The following is a 22,091-nucleotide window of genomic DNA, read 5'->3' on the forward strand; positions in this document are numbered from 1 at the left end:
ATCACCAAGACCTGGCAATGGCTTAAGAATGGCAACTTGAAGAAAGAAACAGAGGGTTTAATACTGGCTGCACAAGAACAGGCACGAAGAACAAATGCAATTAGAGCAAAAGTCGAAAAGTCAACAACAAACAGCAAGTGCCGCCTTTGTAAAGAAGCTGATGAAACAGTGGACCACCTAATCAGCTGTTGTAAAAAGATCGCACAGACTGACTACAAACAAAGGAATGACAAGGTAGCAGGGATGATACACTGGAACATCTGCAAAAAATACAGCTACCTGTAGCCAAAAATTGGTGGGACCATACAATTGAAAAAGTTGTAGAAAATGAAGATGTAGAAATATTATGGGACTTCCGACTACAAACAGACAAACATCTGCCACACAATACACCAGATATAACTGTAGTCAAGAAGAAAGAAAAACAAGTTAAAATAATCGACATAGCAATACCAGGTGATAGCAGAATAGAAGAAAAAGAAATAGGAGAAAAATCACCAAATACAAAGATCTACAAATTGAAATTGAAAGGCTGTGGCAGAAAAAGACCAAAATAATCCCAGTGGTAATTGGTGCCCTGGGTGCAGTTCCAAAAGACCTTTAAGAGCACCTCAACACCATAGGGGCCACAGAAATCACCATCAGACAATTACCAAAAGCAACTTTACTGGGAACAGCCTATATTCTGCAACGATATCTATAATAACAGCAGCAACATTGAGAAAAAAATTCAGCCATCCCAGGTCCTTGGGAAGGACTCGATGTCTGGATAAAACAAACCAGTCAATAAGACCTATCTGACTGTGTAAACATCATCATCATCATAATTAATAAATCTTGTGATTTTTCACAGAAAATCAGCAGATTTGGGGGGTATTGCTGGACAGCTTGACACTTGCAGAGCACAGCAGAGTACTTTAAGTACACTTATTTCTGCTTTTCAATTGCTTTCTTGCCCTTTTTTAATCTCCAGGAACCTAACCCCCGCAATTCCCATTGACTTCAGGTATTGTTATCCATGGTTCCGTTATCCGTGGCTGTAGGCAAGAATAGAACCTCGTGGATAACAAGGGCCACCTGTGGTTTTTAAAATGTTCTTTCAAAGATCTCTTATCTAAGGGCATGTCCACTAAAAGTAGAAGAAATCAGCACTGGATTGAAAACAGATTTTCAAATGTTTTAAACCTAAGTACCTTTGTTTTGGACAGTCTTCTTGCTATGTAAAATTCCCAGAGATCTGGACGTTTGGTGTTTTGTTTGTTTTGGTTTGGTTGGTTTGGGGTCAGAGACAGTGTCCTGGAAGGAATGAAATCCTTTCCACCATTTAATGTATGATTTGTTTGACATATGGCCAATGTAAGATGTTGTAGGGCATTGCAGACAATAATAGTATATGAAGCAGTTCTCACGAGCAGCCAAGAGAGGGCTAAGGCAGTCAAGCCTGCTCTTGGCTGCTTGTGAGGAGCAGGAGGCAAGTGGCTGCTGGCACCACGGTGGCAGAAAACCTGCCTGTGGAGCCTGCAGCTTAAATGTAGTTAAGGGAGCAAGTGTTCTCTTTGCCCCATTTTTTCAGTCATCTGCCAGCCCCGGCTGCTTGCAGCTAGGGCTGGCAGACTGTGGGGTTCCCAGCCAGCGCTGGGGGATACCCACAATGCACCGCGTACTCACGCAGTGCATTATGGGACTTCCAGGGGGAGGAACAACACGTTCCAGCTGCCAACTCTCCAGAGGTAGTGGAGGATCATCTGGGTGCACGATCCGCGAACCCAGCACCCTCCATGGATCGTCTGCATGGAAGGGAAGGTAACAAAACTTTCCTCCCCGCCCGCCAAGCCCTTCTCACATATCGTGAGAGAGGGCTCTAAATGTTGTGGTTAATCTGAACTGAATAGAGATTATGCAAAAACACCAGCTGTTGTGTACATTCCCTAGATTTTCTGGAGAATGTACACAAGTGAAATTAAACAAGATTTTGTATATTGTTCCGCCCATTTATGTATCTATCTATTTATTATTTTATTAATTTGGCATATTTGTATATTGCCCAAAATGCAAGTCTCATGTGCATAGTCTTCAAGTGATGTTAGAGGGTGTGATGATTTGACACATTGACCAGTATATGTGCATGGTGTCCAAGTAGAGAATATGCAAATTGAGCAGACAATTGATGAAATAGCCTGTTTATGCTGTCAAGGTGTGCACATTTCCCAACACTGTTTAGTGACTATGCACATTGAACAGCTTTTATGCAAAATCCCCCATTTATATTATCAATATGCATACTGGCCAGTGTTTATACCACTCCTCAGTCTTCATTCTAGCTATGCTTTTCCTGATATATGCTCCAGCAATTGATTGCAAGCATGGAAGCTGAACTGAAGCTCCAGTACATAAAAAGTAGCATCCCCACCCATACAGGCATCCATTAAGTTCAGTAGAAATCACACAATTCAAAAAGGTTCTGCAGTTGATATGGACTGAGATTTTTAGCCTACTTTCCTTAAGGAAACTAAACTTATGAGATCACCCAGCATTTTGTGTGTGTCCCCCATCAACTTCACAATGCCTGGACCAATATGAACCAAACTGGGTACAGTTGTAGGGACACATCGGGACACCTCTGTGGCGTAGTTTGTGATTATGTCATCCACCCCAATTCAAGATGGCTGACGTGTAAATATTTGAGGTACAAGTGGGAACCGATTTGGACCAAATTTGCTACAGTTGTAGGGACACATAGGGACACCTCAAAGGCATAGTTTGTGATGATGTCATCCACCCCAGTTCAAGATGGCAGAAGCTTGAATGTTTGGGGCACAAGTGGGCTAATTTGTGAACTGTCTAACCTATTTGGACCAAAATTAGGCCTGTTGTGTAGAGATAGTGAAAGAAAAGTGGGCAGATTCATTCTTACCAGAAATACTTGTTGTTTACTGTTTCATAATGGTTGGGACAATAAATATTATATTTGTAAGAGGTATGAGAAAAGGAATGATCTGGTTAGAGTATGAAAGTAAAGCAGAGAAGTTCGGCTGGTGGAGTTATGGAATTGTGAATCTTTGGAACACTATTTTCATTTGTATTTTCATTTTCATTAAATTGTCCATTATTGACCCTCAGGACAGGCTAGTGTTTAAATATAAACATATAAACAAATAATAGTTTGTATATATGTATGCCCTATCTCATCCAGAACTTGAAGATGCTTACAAAACCAAGCATTCCCATTAAACCCATAGCAATATTATATTACTTTTAATTCTGCTGTACCTTCTGGAGGTATTTCCATGTCAGGCTCTTTTGTGTTTAGGCTGGGATAGTGAGGTCCAAATTTTTCATCTAAGATTCAGAATAAAATGTCAGTTCAGAGCTTAAGCATTTAAAGAACAGCGCCACTACTTTCCTACAACACCATACAAAACATCAGCCCCCCAAATTAATAAAATACTGACCAGATCGAAGTGTGTGTGTATTGTAGCCAAGCATGAGATAGGAAATTATACAGTCTTAAGGAGTTTGCCCTTCAGATGGAGCAGCTACCACTTAGGAGTTGAGGATGTAGGGAAGGGGAAGGCGATCTGGAAGGATTTGCCCTCCAGGCTTTGCTGCTGAAACCTAAAGTTTGTTGATCTCACCCTTTCTTTTAATGCTGCATAAGCAGCACATTCCTTAAAGGCAAGTACACAAGGATGTCCTCTCCAGACTGATTTGCTTTTGCTAAATTCCACAATCGTGTACAGAAGTACATAATGATACAGAGAAAGATTAATGTGAACTGGCCTGTAAACAGAGGTGCTCTTACCCCGGGATTTGGATGCTAAGGTCCAGGGCCTCCACGCCCCCTGGGGGCCCCCAAATCATCTTTAGTTTGTCCTGAGTGGTGTGATTTGTGCCCTCAATAACCTATGTGTTAAAAAATGATGTTTAATTTGCAGCATGGGTGCCTCCAAAGGCCTTTAGGTCCAGCCTCCAAAATTACCTAGGTGCACCTCTGCCTGTCCAAATAGCCTTTTCAGTCACCACAAATGAGAACATTCATTCTCTATTGTGGCATGACCCTCCTATGTAAATACACACACACACACACACACACACACACACACACACACACACACACGTATATTCCACATTGGATGAGAGCTACTGCTTTGAATGCACTGCCCTGTAATTACAACAATGTGAGGTTGAGTACTAGAATCGGCCTGTGGACTATGGAGACTAGCAATAAGTTTGTGATGCAAAATTTCTTCTTTTTCAATTCACCATCTATATTTGACAAATAAACATACTTTGCATCTAAGCTGGTTATATGTCATAAGCATTTAAAGTGTGTGTGTGTGTGTGTGTGTGTGTGTGTGTGTGTGTGTGTGTGTGACAGAGACAGAGGTCACCTTCAGACATAACGTTCTCCCGAGAGAGTAACGCTTTCCCTGGAGTTAGCGAGACTGCAGAGAGGAGGGAGAGATGGCTGTGTGGGCTTCCTTCTAGACAGAAGGACAGCCCACACAGCCAATCAGGCCAGAGTGAGGGAGGAGCTTCCTCCATCAGCTCCATTTCCATGGGGCCGAAACTGTAGTGCCAGCATTCAGATGTAACACTGGTGCTGCAGAACCAGAGTTAAGGGTGGCAAAACTCCACCGCAGATTTAGAGTGGAATTTGGAAAAGGAAACCCCAGGTCCCTTCTCACCCTTAACTCTGGTTTCCTCATATCAGACATGCAGCTTGGGAAACCAGAAGTGAAGGGATCTCTGGTTTTCTAGTATGTCCAAATTTGGCCAGAGACTCTATAGTGAGGCTCAAAAATAACTAAAGTCTCTGACATTCTCTATTACCAGTCCTGGGAGAAATGATCTTCCCCATTGATTACCAACATCTGCTTATCCCTTTCTTTAGGAGTTCACCCTAAGGGAAAAGTCTAAAATGTATCTGAATTTTAGACCTCAAAAGTCAGGCCTTATGTATACAATATTCATTAGCACTCCCTTTAAAAAATAATTGGACAAGTTTACTTGTCTTATTAATTTCAATGGGAGTAGAGATGTGCACGAAGTATTGCTTGCAGCAGAAGGTAAGGTTAGGGTTAGGGTTGGGGTAAGGGGTTGGGGTTAGGGTAATACAATGGTGTATTAGTATTACTACGCTGACTTTAAAGGGAGGCATGCATCTTACCTGCTCCTCCACTGCCCCCCCACTGGCCCAGTGTTGATTCTAAAAAGCCGTGCTGCATGGCTGTGTGCATGCGTGGCAACCATTTGCGTGGTCAGCATGGTGTTGCTGACCACACACATGGCAACCATGTATGTGCATGGCCATTTGCGTGCCGATGCTGTGTGTGGGTTCTTGCAGACTGCATGTCATTTTAGAACCAGCAGCACCACAGTGGGCCAGTGGGGGGCGGTGGAGGAACAGGTAAGACTTGCATGCCTCCCTTTAAAGCTATCGCTCCCCCCCCCCCGGTTTAAATGATTCGGCTGCGGCAGCTCGAATCGTTTCAGTGGCTCTGTAATGCCACTCAGTCAAGCAACAATACCAATAGCAGAACATATTTCTAACAGTGCTCGCAGCTTCTGCTACCCCAAACAGTACTGATATGAAGTCCCCTTAGTAAATCTTACCCTCTAGATCTTCTTCCGAAGGACCTGTTTGTTCCTCTTCAGGTTTTTTTTTCGTGAGCTTCTCCACTGAAAGATCATAGGGATATGCTTAGTAAACTAGTTAATCCTGCGTTAAGGTTACTTGAGCACCTCAATGTTCTGTCTGCTTTAGTTGCTTTGTTAAAGCCGTGACTGACATCCTAACTAATACAGTGTGTGTGTGTTAGGAGTCGGGGCTGCAATAGGAGCCCACATGCCATTCCCCCAGTCCTCCGCATGTGCTGTTGCACCAGAGAGCAAGACCTCCCAGCCCTACAGAAGCTCTTTTTAAGCAAAAAGGGGAAAGACACTTCTAGAGCACTTCCAGAACAGCTGGGGAGCAGAGCTGGGAAGTTTTGTCTTCTGGTACAACAGCAGGCATGGAGAAGGACTGAGGGGGTTGTGTGCAGATCCCTACCATGGCCTCGCAAAGCCTTGTAACATGTGCACCTTATAAGTTAGGATGACAGCCAAAAAGGTATGCAGAAAATAACATTTTTATCTGGCAAAGAAAAAACACTTCATCCATAAACTTTCTAAAAGTACAGATGCGAAAGCCTGCAGATTCACTTCTGGCTGAATAGTGCTTGGGAAATGGGCCTTAATTTTCAAGCTGTGTTTCAGGGAACCCTGGGGTTTCTTGGAAGATTTTCAGTAGGGTTGTCAACCCTCCAGAACTTGCCTGGAGCCTCCAGGACTTGCGATCAATCTGCAGGTGGGTAGTGAAAGCAATCCTGAGTTATTTATTTATTTATTTATTTATTTATTTATTTATTTATTTATTTATTTATTGATGGTTAAATTTATATACCGCCTTTCATTAAAGCAATCCCAAGGCGGTTTACAGCGCATATATATATATATATATATATAACACAAGATGGTAAAAAAGACACAATTAAAATATTAAGTGGGGAAAATATTAAACAAATCTGATTAAAAAATTTAAAACAAAAGCATAAAAGCAATAAAAACTATAAAGAGCAGCAGCAGAGAATCAAATAAATGCCTGGGCAAAAAGCCAAGATTTTACACTTTTTCTAAAAGCTGTGATGGAGACCAAGGAGCAAATATTTTATGGCTTGAGATGGTGAAAAATATGGGGGGGGGGATCACCCCAGAATAGCTTCAGTCACAGCGGGCAGCCCTACTGAGAAATCAAATGAGATGGGTAATAGTGGACAAGCTTTCCTAAAAGGTATTTTTCCTACCATTACCAATATCCTTGTTCAGTATGCATTCACAAGACAGTGTTGGGTGTGTTCGAGGTTGCACTTTCAGTTCACATAGGGCAAAGGGAAATCCCAACAGGCCTGGTCAGTACTGTCTCTGAACTGACTATGTGCCCATTTACGTGCCATATATGTGCCATGTAGGGTTTCCTCAAAAGATAAAAGAACGTGGAAAGGATTCTCAAAAAACAGAGGGATTCTTTTTTAAAGTGGCCATTGTTGGCTCTGCTCACCGATGATCCTTTCTCTGTTGAATTGTACAATCCACTCAGATGGTTTGCTCAGTGACTCATGTTGGGAATTCTCTGTGGTGAGAGAATCCCTTTTTCATTATAGCAGAGTGCACAGAGGCACAACACAGCGGAATTTACTTAGGCATGCGTGTATGCTGAGAATAAAGTAACTTGGAGCCAATTCATAGTTTCAAATCAATATATAAGGCATTTATTAAGGAACTCCATTCTAGATAGGAAAGTGAGGAGTTAGGATCTCTAATCTATCTATCTAGCTGGATGCAGATGGATTCTGCATCTTCTCTGCACACATGGTGCAGGGAGAGGAGCTTGCCATGTTGCAAGGTAGCAGGACAGGAAGAGAAGAGAGAGAGGAAGTGAGTTGCTGGAAGGAAGGAAGTCCCTGAGATTAGCAATCTACATTCCAAAGGGATAGTGTCAGAGCAGTAGAGAAGGGATGACCAATGTCTTGACCCTCTAGCCCTCTGACTCACTAGTCTGGCCTCCTATGTCACTGAGACAAGAGACAGCTCAAAGTGCTTAACTTCCAACAACTCATTGGCTCAGTGACTTTATTTATTATAAATAAGCTGCATGACATGCAAGCCCATGATCATATATGTGGGAGGAAGCCCCACTGAATGCAGAAGAACTTGCTAATAAAGTGGTATATAGTATATAGTAGTCGTCGTCATCGTAAATATGCACAGGATTGCACTGTCAGAAACTCTATATTTGTTCCACTGCTCAAAGTGCAATTGTGCTACTTACAGTAGCTTTTTAGGCTCTCCAAACTGTTCTTCAACTTCAAGTTTTCATTGTTACCGTCACTGGCTTCTGGATGATGTACTAAAATATTTTGAAATGGGAAGAAACAAAAAGAGATCATTTCAACCATTTGAGTTTGTGTCTTAGGCCATATCAAACACAAATATGTTTGGACAGTGCTGCAGATGGAGAAACCATGCGCCATTTCATTAATGAGCACAATTTGTATTAGTTGCAGGATGTAGATTCCCTTGCTGTAAAGATTCAGCCTTTTAAAGGACTCTCAACTCTGTCTTTAATTCTCTTCCAAGCATAAAGATCAAGAGTGAATTTGGCTGAGCCCTGCCCTTCTTATAGACATCAGCTATGCACTTACCAGCATAAATCAAGAAAGACACAGGCAAATGGAAACAAACGGCTGAAATATTTTGTTGTTGTTATTATTGACGTGGTGCTATCAATATGCATAATTGGAGAACTTTGCTGTTTCTACTATCACCAGTTTGTGGTCAAGAATGTTGGCTGGCCATTTGTTCAGGAAGCCAGCTTATATTTCTTAAGGTGAGCTAATGGTTGAGAGATCGCTCTTGAAGTATCATGAACAGGGGGTTGACAACTATGGACCCACAACAAAATGTTGCAGTATGTGGCTGAGAAAGGTGAAAAAGCAAAAGTAAGCAACAAAGACAGGAGCTTCTGCTGTGACCTGTGTCTTACTTCTTAGGCAAATTTTATTTTTTCTGGTTTTCTGGGTTTTTATGTGGGGAGGGAGGCCCTTCTTTTTAAACCTATCCCCCCTCAGAAACACAAAGCTGTGAAATGGCTGGTAAGGAGATAAAGGAGTTTTGCATGCCTTTGCCCCTCAGAAGCAGAATGGGTTGTGACTGTCTTGAGGGAATATTCTTCAAGCTGAGAAATGTCCCACTCTTTTTGCTCAAGCCCTCCTCCCTACTCCTTGCCACAGTTCCATTAGCTTCGCCCATCTGTTTGTCTATTAACTGAGCCCAGATTTGGGTTTATTTATTTGGTCACCCTTAGGTTCCCCCACTTCAGATTTTTTGAACACGAACATATCTGCAGGCCACCATAGTCTGCTGGTGCCTCCTACATGCCTTCAGGCACACTGATGACCCATCCATAAGGACTGCTGCATTTCCCATTCTTTCAGAACTAGTATATAGATGGTTCTGATGTATTCTGCACCATACAGCCACTGTAAGAGGCTTGTAAGATGACTGCAGGGTGTGTGTGTGTAAACAAAAGCAGCAGCTTGGAAAAAATACAGGTGACTTTTGTCTTCTGACAGGCAGACTGAATGGGGAGACTGAGGGAGCTGAGGAGTCTTAGGGCGAGAGGCTTTCTTTCTGAATACATTCTTTATAGGGCATAGTGCAGCTGCCTTGCTGAAATGAAGTATATTTTGGTCTGGTAATTTCCTGGATGGGAGACTGCCTAGAAACCTTTTGGAGATGGAGCTTAGTTCAGTGGTAGAACATCTGATTTACATGCAGAAAATTTAGTCTCTGGCAGCATCTCCAGGTAGAGCTGAGAGAGACTCTTGCCTGGATCCTTGGAGAGCCAGGGCAAGTCAGTATAGACAATACTGAACTGGATGGACCAAAGGCCCAACTCCATAGAAGGCGGCTTCCTCTATCCCTATGCTGTAATCTGTTTCTGACTTGGAGGAGTGCTATTTCAACTCCATCTGTGTTTGAAAGTAAACAAAATATTACAAAGATACAGTAAACCAGTGATTGCTCTTCCATGGAAGCCAGAATTATCTAAATGCTTGGCCTGCTGGTTCATCCATTTAGAGTTTACAGACCTATTATGTGGTGCATAGTAAGGGTGACTGAGGCATGTTTGAGGCACAAGCTAGGAATGATATTAAATATATAATCCGTATTGTTGGCATAAAGCTCACACAAACACACACCAGCTGCTGGGGTTAGATTCCAAGTTGGGACTGCTGAATGACAAAGGGAGGGATTAAGTCTTTGTTCCCCCACCACAGTCCTGACAAAATTTCTCCCCGGATTTGGCACCAATTGAAGTTGTCCCCCGCCCTGCACCTCCAGGACAAATAGCTTTGTGGGGAGCAATTTTAATAAGGACACCAATTCAGGGTGAAAGGGTTAAGCTGCTGCCCTTCCATGGTCCCAAACCAGATCAGTCCCCCAATGAGCCACTTAAAACACACACACACACACACACACACACACACACACACACACACACACACACAGACAAAGTTCAACGTCATATCTGGTTTAGCCTTAAGTTGAAGACAAGTGCAGGGATTTAGAAATGGTAGGAACTCAGGGCTCACTACAGCCAGTACAATATTTTTGCCTAACACTTCAGGAACACTTCAGGTTTACCTTTGACAGCAAACTTGCGAATAACAGGACGTATTATGATATTCTTTGCAGAACCTGTTGCCTCCTCTGTCTTTTGCTTCCCATGATGTTTTCGAAAATGTTCACTGAAAAAGTCTAGATAAAAGAGGGTGCATTCAATGTCAAAGATGTCATTTTAAAAGATGATCTAGTTAAAGAGAAACTTGCTATAAATTTTATTCCCAGCCACACAAGTCTTAAAACAGAACAACCATAGAGCAGTTTTTAGTTTTGATAGTCTTTCACTAGCAAAGGTAAGTTATTTATTTTTTACATGTTTTGAGGTGCTTCTCCACTATAAGGTCTCCAAAATGATGTAGGCTCAATACCATTGAGTATTACGGGCTATATCTTTTTGCATATTTAACAGTTTGAATCCTTAAGTTTTATGTTTGAAGTACATCATGTTTTAAGGAGTATATGGTATTGTCTCTTCATATATTTTTTACAGTATATATATTCTAACATGCATATATATGCACAGATTTTATTATGTGTACATGTTATTGTTTATAGATACTGTATACTTAGAGAAAGAAAAATTATCTAAATGCAACAGAATAAGTCTTCTCTTCTGCAGCTGCTCTTGCTTTTGTTTTAGAGGGCAGTCCCCCCGCCAAAAAAAATCCCCTGCTCCCCCATCCAGCAGACTGGAATTTTATAGCAAAGCTTGAATTAATTATTTTAAAAGGCGTCCATAGTTTAAAGAAGCCCCATTCATTCACTCACTCACTCCTCTACCACAGAACAAGAGGCAGAAGCCAGTATAGCCAGGTGTGTAGAAAACTCCAGCCTCCCAGAAGCCAGGCTAATCCTTTAGCTTCCTTCCTGGCCAGGAACTGGGCTGGTTGCAGTCATGTGTGCAGTAGGGATGTGCAGATAGGTTCAGGAGTTCAAGGTTTGTGGTTTTGGTTCGGGGGTTCGATGGTTTGACCCCCGGACCAAACACCATCCGGCTCGATAGCCCCCAGGACCAGAACCACCCCGGTGGTTGTGGGGGTGGTTCGCGAACTTTAAATACTTAAACAATTTTTAAATTACCTTTAAAATGATTGTCAAGGTGGTGGTGGGGGGGGTGCACAGAGGTTCACCCTCCTCCCTCCAGCCTTCAAAACGCACCCCTCGGGCCTTTTAGGCCCGTTTTTTGGCTTATTTGGGCCTTGCTAAAAATGACGCAGTGGCCAAAATGGCAGCCGCCGTGCATGTGCAAAAGGCCTCTGTGAGGCCTGGCATGACCCACGGCCTGGCAGAGGCCATTTGTGCATGCGCATCAGCCATTTTTGGTTTTAAAAAAATGGCTGCCAAAACAAAAATGGTCACCACGCATGCACACATGGTCTCTTTGAGGCAAAAAATGGGCCTAATAGGCCCAAGGGGTGCGTTTTGAAGACCGGTGGGGGGAGGGGGAACCTCTGAGCCCCCCCGCCCAAACACACACTGCCTCTACAATCATTTTAAAGGTAATATATATATATTTTAAAAACTATTTAAAGTTCGTGAACCTACCCCGGATAAGACCAGACTTGGGGGGGGGGTTCGAGGGGTGCTGGACTGAACTGGCCTGGTTCTGTTTGAAGCCGGTCTGGCCTCGAACCGAACCAGGCCAGACAGTTCCGTGGACATCCCTAGTGTGCAGGAAAGTGCAGGGTCATATCTCCTGCTGATTTCAGCTGTTCTGGTACTGATATCTCACATTCTAGTCTTTTCTGCTGCATGGTCTTGGACAGAAAGGGGGGGTGGAACTAGTCTGAAAAGCAGAATGAAAGGTTTGGCCTGATCCAAAAAGGTAGTGTTTTCTAAGAGGAATCTGACCCATTTTCTGGTTAAGTTTTAAAATGTCAGAGCTTGCTTGACATTTATGTTACCTCTATATGTATTTAATGTACAGCAAAATCCTGACATCCCTAATAACTTTCTTTTCCTCCATTTGTTCCCTAAAACTAGTTGGTCTAGAATTGCCTCTACTTCAGACAAATTTTAGAAGACTGAAAACCCTAACAGAAAGCTTATTGTGAAGCAGTTATTGGAAGGGGTAGCACAATATCAGTAGAAAAAGAAAGAGGAGAGAAAAGACATATCCTTTCACAAATGATGGAATACTTTACATGTTACACTTCTTAGATATACTTTAAGTGTACATCTAAAAATGTTAAATGTAAATATGACAAATACATTCTTATGAATGCACATACTGTATCAACTTGTCAGGGGACCAGAGTTCTCTGTGCCTGCCTTTTAAGTGTAATTACAATGGCATTTCAAGGCTTTTTTACAATGCAGGGGCAGAACTACAATTGAGTAAATGTGTGCAATGAATATGGGCTACCAGTAGGGGGAGCTGTGCCTGAATTTCTGACAAATCATAATTTCCCCATAGGGATTGATGGGAAACACAAAAATATTAATAAATCCTGAATGGCTAGGCAGAACGTTCTGAAATTTCACATGGTGTTCTTAAATGATAGCAATAAAATGTGTGGACATTAAAGGAGATCAGCTCATCCGTTGATTTTTGAGTATTTTTGTAATTAATTTTTTTAAAAAAAATCATTAAAATCAATAACTGATCTCCTTGAACATCCACACATTTAATGCTACCATCATGTGCTACCACCATATTAACTTTGGGGATGTTCTGCCCAGTCATTCTGGGTGCAAAATTGCAGGTACTACTCCTTTTATTTGGAGGCAAGGGACAGTTTCCTCCAGCTGAGGCTTGAATGAAAGACAGAGTTGGAATTCAGTTTCAGAATCTTTTGTAACTTTGTGCAATGAAATAAAGCTGTTATGACACTTTTAAACAGTTTTAGAATTCAATCCATCAGTTGAAACTTTAAAAAAAGTCATGAAATACCAACAAGTGAACCAATATACTTGAAAGTCAGCACACTTAATGCTGTTATGTAGGAACACCATGTGAACAAATTTCAAATCCGGCCATTTGGGATTTATTAAACTTTTTGAGTTTCTCATTTATCCCGATGAGGAAATTATCCAATGAGGCCCATGTTAAATTCTTGCACACAGGTCCCTTCGAGCTCCTTATGCCACTTTTACTATGAAATATTTGAAACAGCCCTCTGAAATCGAAATTTCAAAAACAGCATAGCAAGACACATGGGTGTTTAGATTAATAAAATATATCCAACTATTTTTTATTAATATTAAAGGTACAGGTAATTAAATTAATGCTTAAAGGCATGCTGTTCTGTGATGCTCAAATTCTGCTTATCACGTATCCTTCCTAAGCTCACCACATGCACTCATGATGCCTCTCTGTCTCGTAAGCAGTGTTCTCTCTATTTTGCTTTTTTCATCTGTGTGTGGAATGAGTTTTGTTCTGGGCGGCAATATCAAGGCAGTGTATGCACACATGTATTCAGAGTGGGGCCTTCCAGTTTCAACCTGACAAGATTTAAAATTAACTGAACAGATATCCAAAAACATGTGAGTGGTCGCACATGTACATGACTTAGAGGGAACGCTGGTCATAAGTAATGCTCAGACAAAGCATTAACCAGAGTACTAGTTTGTAAATTAACTGATGCATTATGGAAGATTCGGACCTAGAATTTGGATTGTGTGCCTTGCAAATAGGATCCAGCAAAACAAAACAAAAAAACCCCAAACCTGGTTTGCTCATGTACCTTTAACAACAGCTGGAAGTGCAGAAATCTACAGGTTATTTATATGTATAGCACCATCTGCATGCATGGGACTTTAAACAGAATGAGAAGACGGTCTTTTGACCCGGGGTGGGAGGGATCACAATCTAAAAAGAGATTTGAGGAAGAGGAAGGAATGAAGGTAAGGGAAAACAGGGGAAATATCCAATTATTTGATGTTACATCCTTGGGCTTAATTACAGCACCATAGGGACAATAGGGGGTTGATGTCAAAGGCAGGTTTTGAGAGAGGATTTGAAGAAGGTAAGATAGGAGGGAAAGAGCAAAGGAAGCAGAATGAATAGCAGTGAGATTCAGATAGAGAGAGCAGAAAGTGCCATAATACTGGAAAAGGGGCTCTCTGGCAGTTGCTGGAGTTCTCAGAAGTGGTGGTGGAGAAGGCTACTAATAAAAAAGTTGTCAGGCCCTAAACAATCTTGGGCAACGTCAGCAATTCAGGGCTCTCAATGAGCTGCAGATGAAGCTTTTACAACATGGAGATAATAGACCTGCCAGTGTCTGCTCATTAAGATACTGTTAAAGGTCTGTAGTCAGCCAGTGGCTGGTTGAAAAGTTGGCTGTAACCTCAAATGATCTACATGCCTTGAGGAATGTACTACTCTCATTGCAGCCTGCCACTTCTTTGCTAATCTCAGGACTAACTACGGTCTGGGGGAACATGTTCAGTGAAATGTAGGAATGATTCAAATGTTTCCATCTCTACTTCAGTCATCTAGGATACAATAACACGTTACATCCAATGAAATCCCTTAGTGGGATGGTTCACAGAACTGCTTAATTAGATAGTCAGCCTGACATTTTCAAATTTGTTGGTTTGTTGTGCTGGTCTTGTGAATGTTCTGACCTAAATCCTGATAGATATTCCCACTGTGGTTCTACTAAAAAAAAAAAAAAAAGACAGGATGCAAACTCAACTTGAACAGCAGCATTTGTAAAACTAGTCCAGTGTCCCAAAGTCCTCTGAAAACATCTACTAGGCCTGATTCATCATATAAAAAACAGTCAGGTGAATGACTATTATTTATACAGCATATGCATAGCATATTCTGGATTAGGTTAAGCAAAATTTATACAAAAACTATTCTGCCCCAAGAAGTTTACAAAAAACTAAAGCATCAAACCTCATTCTATTCCAAAGTTTGTGGGATTTACTCCTAAGTCTAACTATGAAGGACTATTGTTTGGAATCATATACGAGTAATTGAGAAAACAATTGTGTGTTTGCAAACGATGCCTTTTAATGGCATATACAGGATATTAGGGATCAAGTGAACGGACAATTGCCAGAGAATGAGAAAAATAAAAGAATAGCTGTGAAGTAAGGGCCTGTAGAGAAGGTATCAAACATATTTGGAGCATTTGGAATTTACTTTTAGTAAGGCAGTTTTAAATTAAATTAAACTAAATTAAAGGGAAAGAGGCATAATATAATTTCATGGGGAACATTAAGCATTCTCAGAGGAGAATAGAAAGATCCAGCTAAATGTTGAAGATAGACAATGAATTGTATCCAAATGTTCTGCTTCCGCCAACAGAAGGAACTTCCTCCTGAGAAAGGGAACCTTTGGATACAATCTAATAGGGTCTCCCCAGCCCACCTCCAGAGATTTGAAGCTGCTGTGATAGAGCATTGTTGCCAGTGGTGGTCACTCTCATTTCCTGCTTTGCTATTGCTTCTGATCAAACAGGTTTTCAAGGCATTTGAAGCACTAAAAAATCCATAGTGGCTGATATGCTATGTAGAGTAACCCTGGTCGTTCTGAACTGCCTGCAGCATTGTGGGCATCTAAAACAACGCCCGTGCTGTTATGGAGCAGGGTTGTCACACTACTATATACAGTTATGCAATTGCACTTCTGTGATGCTGTGTATATTGGAAATAATGTACATAGCACCATGGAAGTGTGATTGTACAGTTGTAAGTAGTAGCACACCAGCCCTGTTCCACAACATGGTGGCACTGTTTTAGACGCCCTCAGTGGTGTGGGTTATTCAGAACTGCCTGTGTTATGCTGTGCAGTACGCGTTGGTCAGTGTTTTTACCAAGGTGTAAAACAACCATTACCGAAAACAAAAACAACTATTTTCCTAGTGAAAACAGATAGGTTTCAAAGATATCATACCTTCAGCCGCACTGTGTTTTTCAGTGGCTTCTAAAATTACCAATGAAGATAAAAAGATAAACATTAAGGACTTCATAGAGGAAACTGTATAACTTCTCAATCATTCTTCTGGGCGAGTCTTGCTGTTTCTTCCTGGAATCCTTTATGTCACATTCCTTAGTTGCTCATTATGACATCACTAAGGCTTTTAGACATGGAATGGACCAATCAGAGAAGAATGGCAGGCAGGGCATTTGCACAGCTAACCCAGAACACCCCTGGTGTTTTAAATACATGCCATGTTTCAAATGCAACTGTTTGTAAAATAATGTTTTGTGTGCATAGATTGGGTTTTCCAAGTAATGGTGCGAGCACCTACCTGTGAAAATGTTATATAGGAACTGCAACACAGCCTGGCTGGATCTGTGAATGAGATCCTAGATTCCTTTTGGATTCTATCTACTGATTCAGCTCCTGAAAGTTATCTGGATGACCAATGTCAATGTATACCTGCCCACATTACTCCTTCAAAAAGTGTTATCAGTGGGTACAAAATGCTACATCATATGCTTTGTGAGCATATCCAGAGTAAGACCAGGTAAATATTTTACTAGTTATCCCCTAAGAAATACCTCATTTAGAAGAAAAGTGTGAAAATTTGACATCCTTGAAACTATTTTAAGAGCTAGTCTTATACAAAGTGAGCTGCAAAAACTGTTGTGGCGTTCCAGACAGTGGGTTGTAGGGATGTGTCTGAACCGTGGTTCAAGCACTTATAGGTAAATTAAAAAGGGGACTTGAAGAAAAAGGAGAGGAGGTGCTTGCCTGATCTCCGCCGCCCCTCCCAGCTTCCTGCTGGGGTGGCACTGGTCCTCCCAAATCCCAGTGTGCCGTCAGCATGCACATGGGGACTAGTGCCACCTGAGCAGGAAGCTGGGAGGGACAGCGGAGAGCAGGCAAGCACAAGGGTGGAACCACCATTGAGCAAACGGGTTCAGAGAACCCGGGCTGCTGCCCCTTAGAGGTCGCGCCTCACACCCCAGACATGCCCTCGCGTCTGGCATCAGATGTGGTGGGGGGCATGGTTTAGCTCCCAAATGGGGCTGTGCGGCCCCATTTGGGAGAGAAATCAACCAGCGCTGCATTCATAGCATGGCCAGAGTGGCTTTTCCTGCCTTTTAAAGGCAGGGAGAGCCACTCCTGGCCACGCTGCAAACCCAGTGCTGGCTAGATTTAGCTCTCAAACAGGGCCACATAGCCCCGTTTGGGAGCCAAACCATGCCCCCTGTGTCTGACATAACAGGGGGTGGGGCTAGGGGGCTGCGGCAGCAGGCTGCCACTGGCCTCCCTCTGCACCTGGGCAAGCACCTGCTCTCCTATTTCTTAAAGTCCCCCTTTTTAATTTATTGGAACTGCTCAAATCACAGTTCAGACACATCCCTAGTGGGTTGTCCAGGATGGAACAAAAACAACCCATCCTCTAAATCTAAGTGCAGCAATCCATTAACTAGACCACACCAGTCCGATCACAACTAAGCCATCAGCCAGAAGGCTAAGAGCCGTTGGAAAGTTGCACCCTCAGCCTTCTAGAAAGGATAAAGTGGCTAGGAAATAGCTATCCTGACCCATCATCAGCCAGAGTAGCAGGGAGCCTGCTTCCCACCTGCCTTCTCTGTCCTCACTGCCCTGGGGACAGTGGAAGCGAAAGGAAGCACTATCTTTGATTAACCATTGGCTGAATGTGGTGTATATGCATCTGTTTTAATAACTCTACTCCAATCTGTTATAAGCGGCTTTGAGGCCTATTTGATCAAATGGCAGGGCATTAAATACATATAGAGGCTCTCCACGCGATCAGTGTGAAGAGCCGTTAGCGGGGAGAGCGGGCTCAGCCCGCTCTTCCCACAGACGACCAAGAGGCAGCCCTTGGCGACCGGATCGGCCACCCACATGAGTGCTGGCTCTGTCATCTAACCGGCGGGGGCTGCGGGGGTTGGGGGGCTGCGTGGCCCCCAGAAGTTCCAGGATGCCCCACGTTAGCATGCGGGGCATCCTGGAGAGACCCCCGCACCCGCCGGTCAGGGGACGACTCATGCGTCGCGGCGTGCCGCGGTGACACACGATCAAGAAGATGAGGTTAACAGAGGGCTCGCTCTGTTAACCTCATCTCAGGGGAGGGGTACTTTGGGAGGTTTGCTGCCGGGAGCCGCGTGGCTCTTGTTGCAGCACACAATTGCCCCAAAGCGGGCTAGGCTCCCTTAGCCCGCTCTTGGCCGATCGTGAGAATAGCCTCATAATGCTTCGAGAGGGATGGTGTGGGGTTGGAGGAAGGGCTGCAACAACACATTCCAAAGATAACAGGTGACATCCTGACAAGCAAAGTGCCAGCACAGCAAGGCTGTGTTCCGGAAGAAGACTGTGCTGGGGCATGCGGGGTGGAAAAACAATCTCCCCCTCCTTCTGCAACTGCCACTTTAAACCCCCATTTGTAATTGTTTGACCATAGCACAAGTGATAGAAGTGCTCTCTCTGCTGGATAGAACAAAAACTGCAATTCTACTTTTAGCAGATGAATATTATTTGTATGATTAGTTACCTTTCTCTTCCAGTCTTTCACCAATGAGCTCAGGGTGACATACATGGTTCTCTCTTCCATTTTGTCCTAACAACAACCCTGTGAGGTTGGTTAGGCTGAGAGATACTGACTGGCCCAAGAGCACCTAACTGGCTCCACTTCTGAGTGGGGATTCAAACCTGGGTCTCCCCAGACCTTGTTCAGTGCTTTAAACATTAATTTCATCATGGGTAGAAAGAAATAGAATGACGACCATGATAAATGGAAATAATCTGTTCTCAAGTGAGGCATTCCAAAAAAAGCCAGTTATGGTAGTTGTGAGAAGTGTCATCTTAAGCCATATGTTGACACCAGCAGCATGGAAGATAAGGGATGTTAAAGCATTATCCCCAAACAATATGAATTTATAGAAATAGTGTAATATTATAACTTATTAAAACATTAAAACTAATTTAATAATTATTAAAGTAATTTAAATTAATTAATTATTATTAATTTAAATATTAATAATTTAATTTAATAATTAATTTAATAATTAATAATTTAATTTAATAATTAATAATTTAATTTAGTAATTAATAATTTAATAATTAATTTAATAATTATTAGATTAATAATGTAATAAGATAATTGAGTAAATAATACTAAAAATATTTCCCCAATTGTAGTAGTGATCTGGTATATTCTGTTTTCTCTTCAGATTGTAATGATCTGGTAATAACTGTTGCAGTACAGTGTGTAAGAATGTGAACTACAACCCTGGAAGCCTCTGGTTCAAAAGCTCACCTAACCTCAGTTAATAATTCACTAGATTAATTTGAGCAAGCTGCTGTTTCTCAGACTCAGGCCTCTCCACGTCTTCCCTAACTGCAAAATACTGGCCTACTGCACAGAGTTGTTGTGAAAAACCTTGAGAGAACCTATCTGATGTACTTTAATACACATTTGGCTGTACAATGTAAATTGTACATCATAGTATGTATGTATGTATTAGCAGTGATGCACATTCTTTTTGCAAAAAGCGTAGGATCCAGCTTGGGAACGAAGTCAGGAGACTTAAGCATGCCCATCAGTGGGAATATCCTATTCTTGCTGGTGTGTTCTGGTCTCACCCGCTCTCTTTCTTCCAGGCAGTGCTTACTGCCAGGGCTCAAGCCCCTTGGAATGACTGAGAGCCCTTCTTGCAGTAATTGGAGGCAAGCTGCAATTGCTCAAGGCCAAACTAGACAAGACTTTGGAACTAGTGCCTAATGGGGGAAATGGAAGCTGGGAGATGAAATTTTCATTAAGAGAATAATGGGGGTTGAAAGGGTTAACCCCAGCCCCTCCAGAGCACAACAGGCCCAATCTGGATCCCCATCTCCTGCAGCTGCTGTTTGCTAGAATTTAAAGGTAGTTATAATTGGGTAGTTATAATCTAGTGGTGAAGGAAGGCACTTTGCACACGCTCACAGCCATTCTTCCGATTCCTATGATGGTTTCTTTTTCATACCTGATCCCTAGCCCTGCTATCAAGGAAGATTATTGGAAAAACGACCAGAAGGAAAGGCGAGAAGAAAAAGAAGGAAAAGGGGCAGTGAAAGATGGAAAGGACTGGTTTGGATGATATATTGACTGGCCCTTTCAAGTCTATGGTGATATGTCTCACCCACAACCATTGTCCCGTCTAATTGTGTGCTGCTCACTTAACACAGTTTTAATAATACTTTAATGTAGGGTTAAAACTGTGTTGAGGGAAAGTTCGGGCAAACTGCCCCGTGAGTGTGTGATTAGGCATTGCAGAGCAGCATGCCAGGTGTGGGGGGTTCTCCACAAAGAATTTAAAGGGCCAGTTAAGAGTGTCATAAGAACATAAGAACAGCCCTGCTGGATTAGGCCCAAGGCCTCTCTAGTCCAGCAACCTGTTTTCCACAGTGGCCCACCAGACACTTCTGGGAAGCCCACAACCAGGAGATGAATCCCTCTCCTTCTAAAACTGGTGTTCAGAGGCATCCTGCCTCTGAGCCTGGAGGTAGCCTATAGTCATCAAGACTAGTAGCCATTGATAGGCCTGTCGTCCATTAATTTGTCTTAAGTTCTGATTAAAGCCATCCGAGCTGGTGGCCATCACCACAGCCCATGGCAGGGAATTCCATCAGTTGATTATGCGTGGTGTGAAAAAAGTACTTCCGTTTGTAAGTCCTAAATTTCCTGGCAATCATTTTCATTGGGTCACCCCTGAAACTGACACTGGCAAACTCAGGGTAACCCACAGATATATCAGTTTCACAAAAATCTGAGGGGGGGGCACCTTAATGGGGCAACCCTACCCCCCACCCCTGTTGAGGAGAGCTTGGACAAAAAAAGTGGGAAATTTCACAGCTTGAATAAAACTCCCTCAAGCCAGTCACAACCCTTTCTCACTATACTCAGCCACAGCCGCAGGAAACCTTTGCACACACGCATACTGCAAGGCCTGGCTCATTTGCTCCTTATTTGGTCCCCTTCATAAATAAATAAATTAATAAATTTAATAAATTTAAATAAAATAATACATTTTAATAATATAAAATAAAGTTAATGACTTGGAACACAGCAGGGCCAAAAGGACTGGCTGGGCCAGGATGGAAGAATGCAGGAATTAGGGAAGTTGGTCTTCATGTCCGTATCCCCTTGCAACACGTTTTGTCCTCAAGCTGTACCCTTCTCCAGTGCAATAAACACACTTTCTCTCTCTTTATATCTAAAGAGAGATGGAGAGATCACAGTTCTTTCCCAAATATCTTGCTGCATTAAATTTTTTTTTTTAAAAAAGCAGAGCTGTATGTACTTACATCCTACAGAAAGGGCTTCATGCGTGACAAAAATACTGATTGCATCACATCCATTTCTTGATCCTTCTGGGTTAGGTAGGCAGACTGAGCTTGGAGACGGTCTCCTCATGTGCCGCCAGGATGCAGACTTCATAGACGCGGAAGGAGGCAAAGGCACCAGCCACAAGGCAGCAAGTGCCAACAATATACCACCAGTTGAATACACCAAACGCGGTTGCCTTTAAAAGACAGTAAACACCAAAAGAGACTGTGGCAATGACAGAGATGATCTGTATGCAGAGAGGTGGATCACTTCCTTTCTTTTGCATAGCTGGGCCAATAAGTCAGTTTGTCTTGTGCTGATGTTATGAATGTTTCTGAAAAGTGTTGTATTTTTCCACAACACAGACACCAAGTTGTTTTGTCTGTCATCAACAACAGTGAGAGAATCAGTGGCTATATATCAGGGTGTATTTGCAGTTCCTGCAATATATAATAGCACTTGGCTAAAATGATTAGGATTGTGTGGGCTTCTTATCGTGTTTTTCAATTACATGAAGTGGCTGGTAATCCACTGACTTTCATCAAGCATCTTAAAAAGTACAATGCTGCCTCAATTTTATTGGTGGAAGTGCGATAGTAAGATATGCACCAGCCAACTAATGGCACA

The 22,091-nt window shown here is 42.4% G+C and overlaps 1 protein-coding gene and 1 long non-coding RNA gene across 2 annotated transcripts in view; one reads left to right on the forward strand and one right to left on the reverse strand.

The window, feature by feature from the left end:
• Positions 1–13,105, forward strand: part of LOC128344659 (uncharacterized) — a 39,392-nt gene extending 26,287 nt beyond the window's left edge. Inside the window, exons 2-3 of the long non-coding RNA XR_008315976.1 lie at positions 8,179–8,428; positions 12,211–13,105. This is a non-coding gene — a long non-coding RNA (uncharacterized LOC128344659). The remainder of the gene's footprint in view (positions 1–8,178; positions 8,429–12,210) is intronic.
• Positions 1–16,210, reverse strand: part of LOC128344658 (formin-2-like) — a 35,009-nt gene extending 18,799 nt beyond the window's left edge. The window contains exons 1-5 of the mRNA XM_053295284.1: positions 16,076–16,210; positions 10,249–10,362; positions 7,871–7,948; positions 5,617–5,682; positions 3,271–3,339 (exon numbers count right to left, since the gene is read on the reverse strand). Coding sequence (XP_053151259.1) covers positions 3,271–3,339; positions 5,617–5,682; positions 7,871–7,948; positions 10,249–10,362; positions 16,076–16,151 — 403 coding nt within the window. The 5' untranslated portion in view covers positions 16,152–16,210. The remainder of the gene's footprint in view (positions 1–3,270; positions 3,340–5,616; positions 5,683–7,870; positions 7,949–10,248; positions 10,363–16,075) is intronic.
• Between the last annotated feature and the right edge of the window lie 5,881 nt (positions 16,211–22,091).

The sequence above is a fragment of the Hemicordylus capensis genome, chromosome 2, assembly GCF_027244095.1.
Source record: "Hemicordylus capensis ecotype Gifberg chromosome 2, rHemCap1.1.pri, whole genome shotgun sequence".
NCBI classification, from domain to species: Eukaryota; Metazoa; Chordata; class Lepidosauria; order Squamata; family Cordylidae; genus Hemicordylus; species Hemicordylus capensis.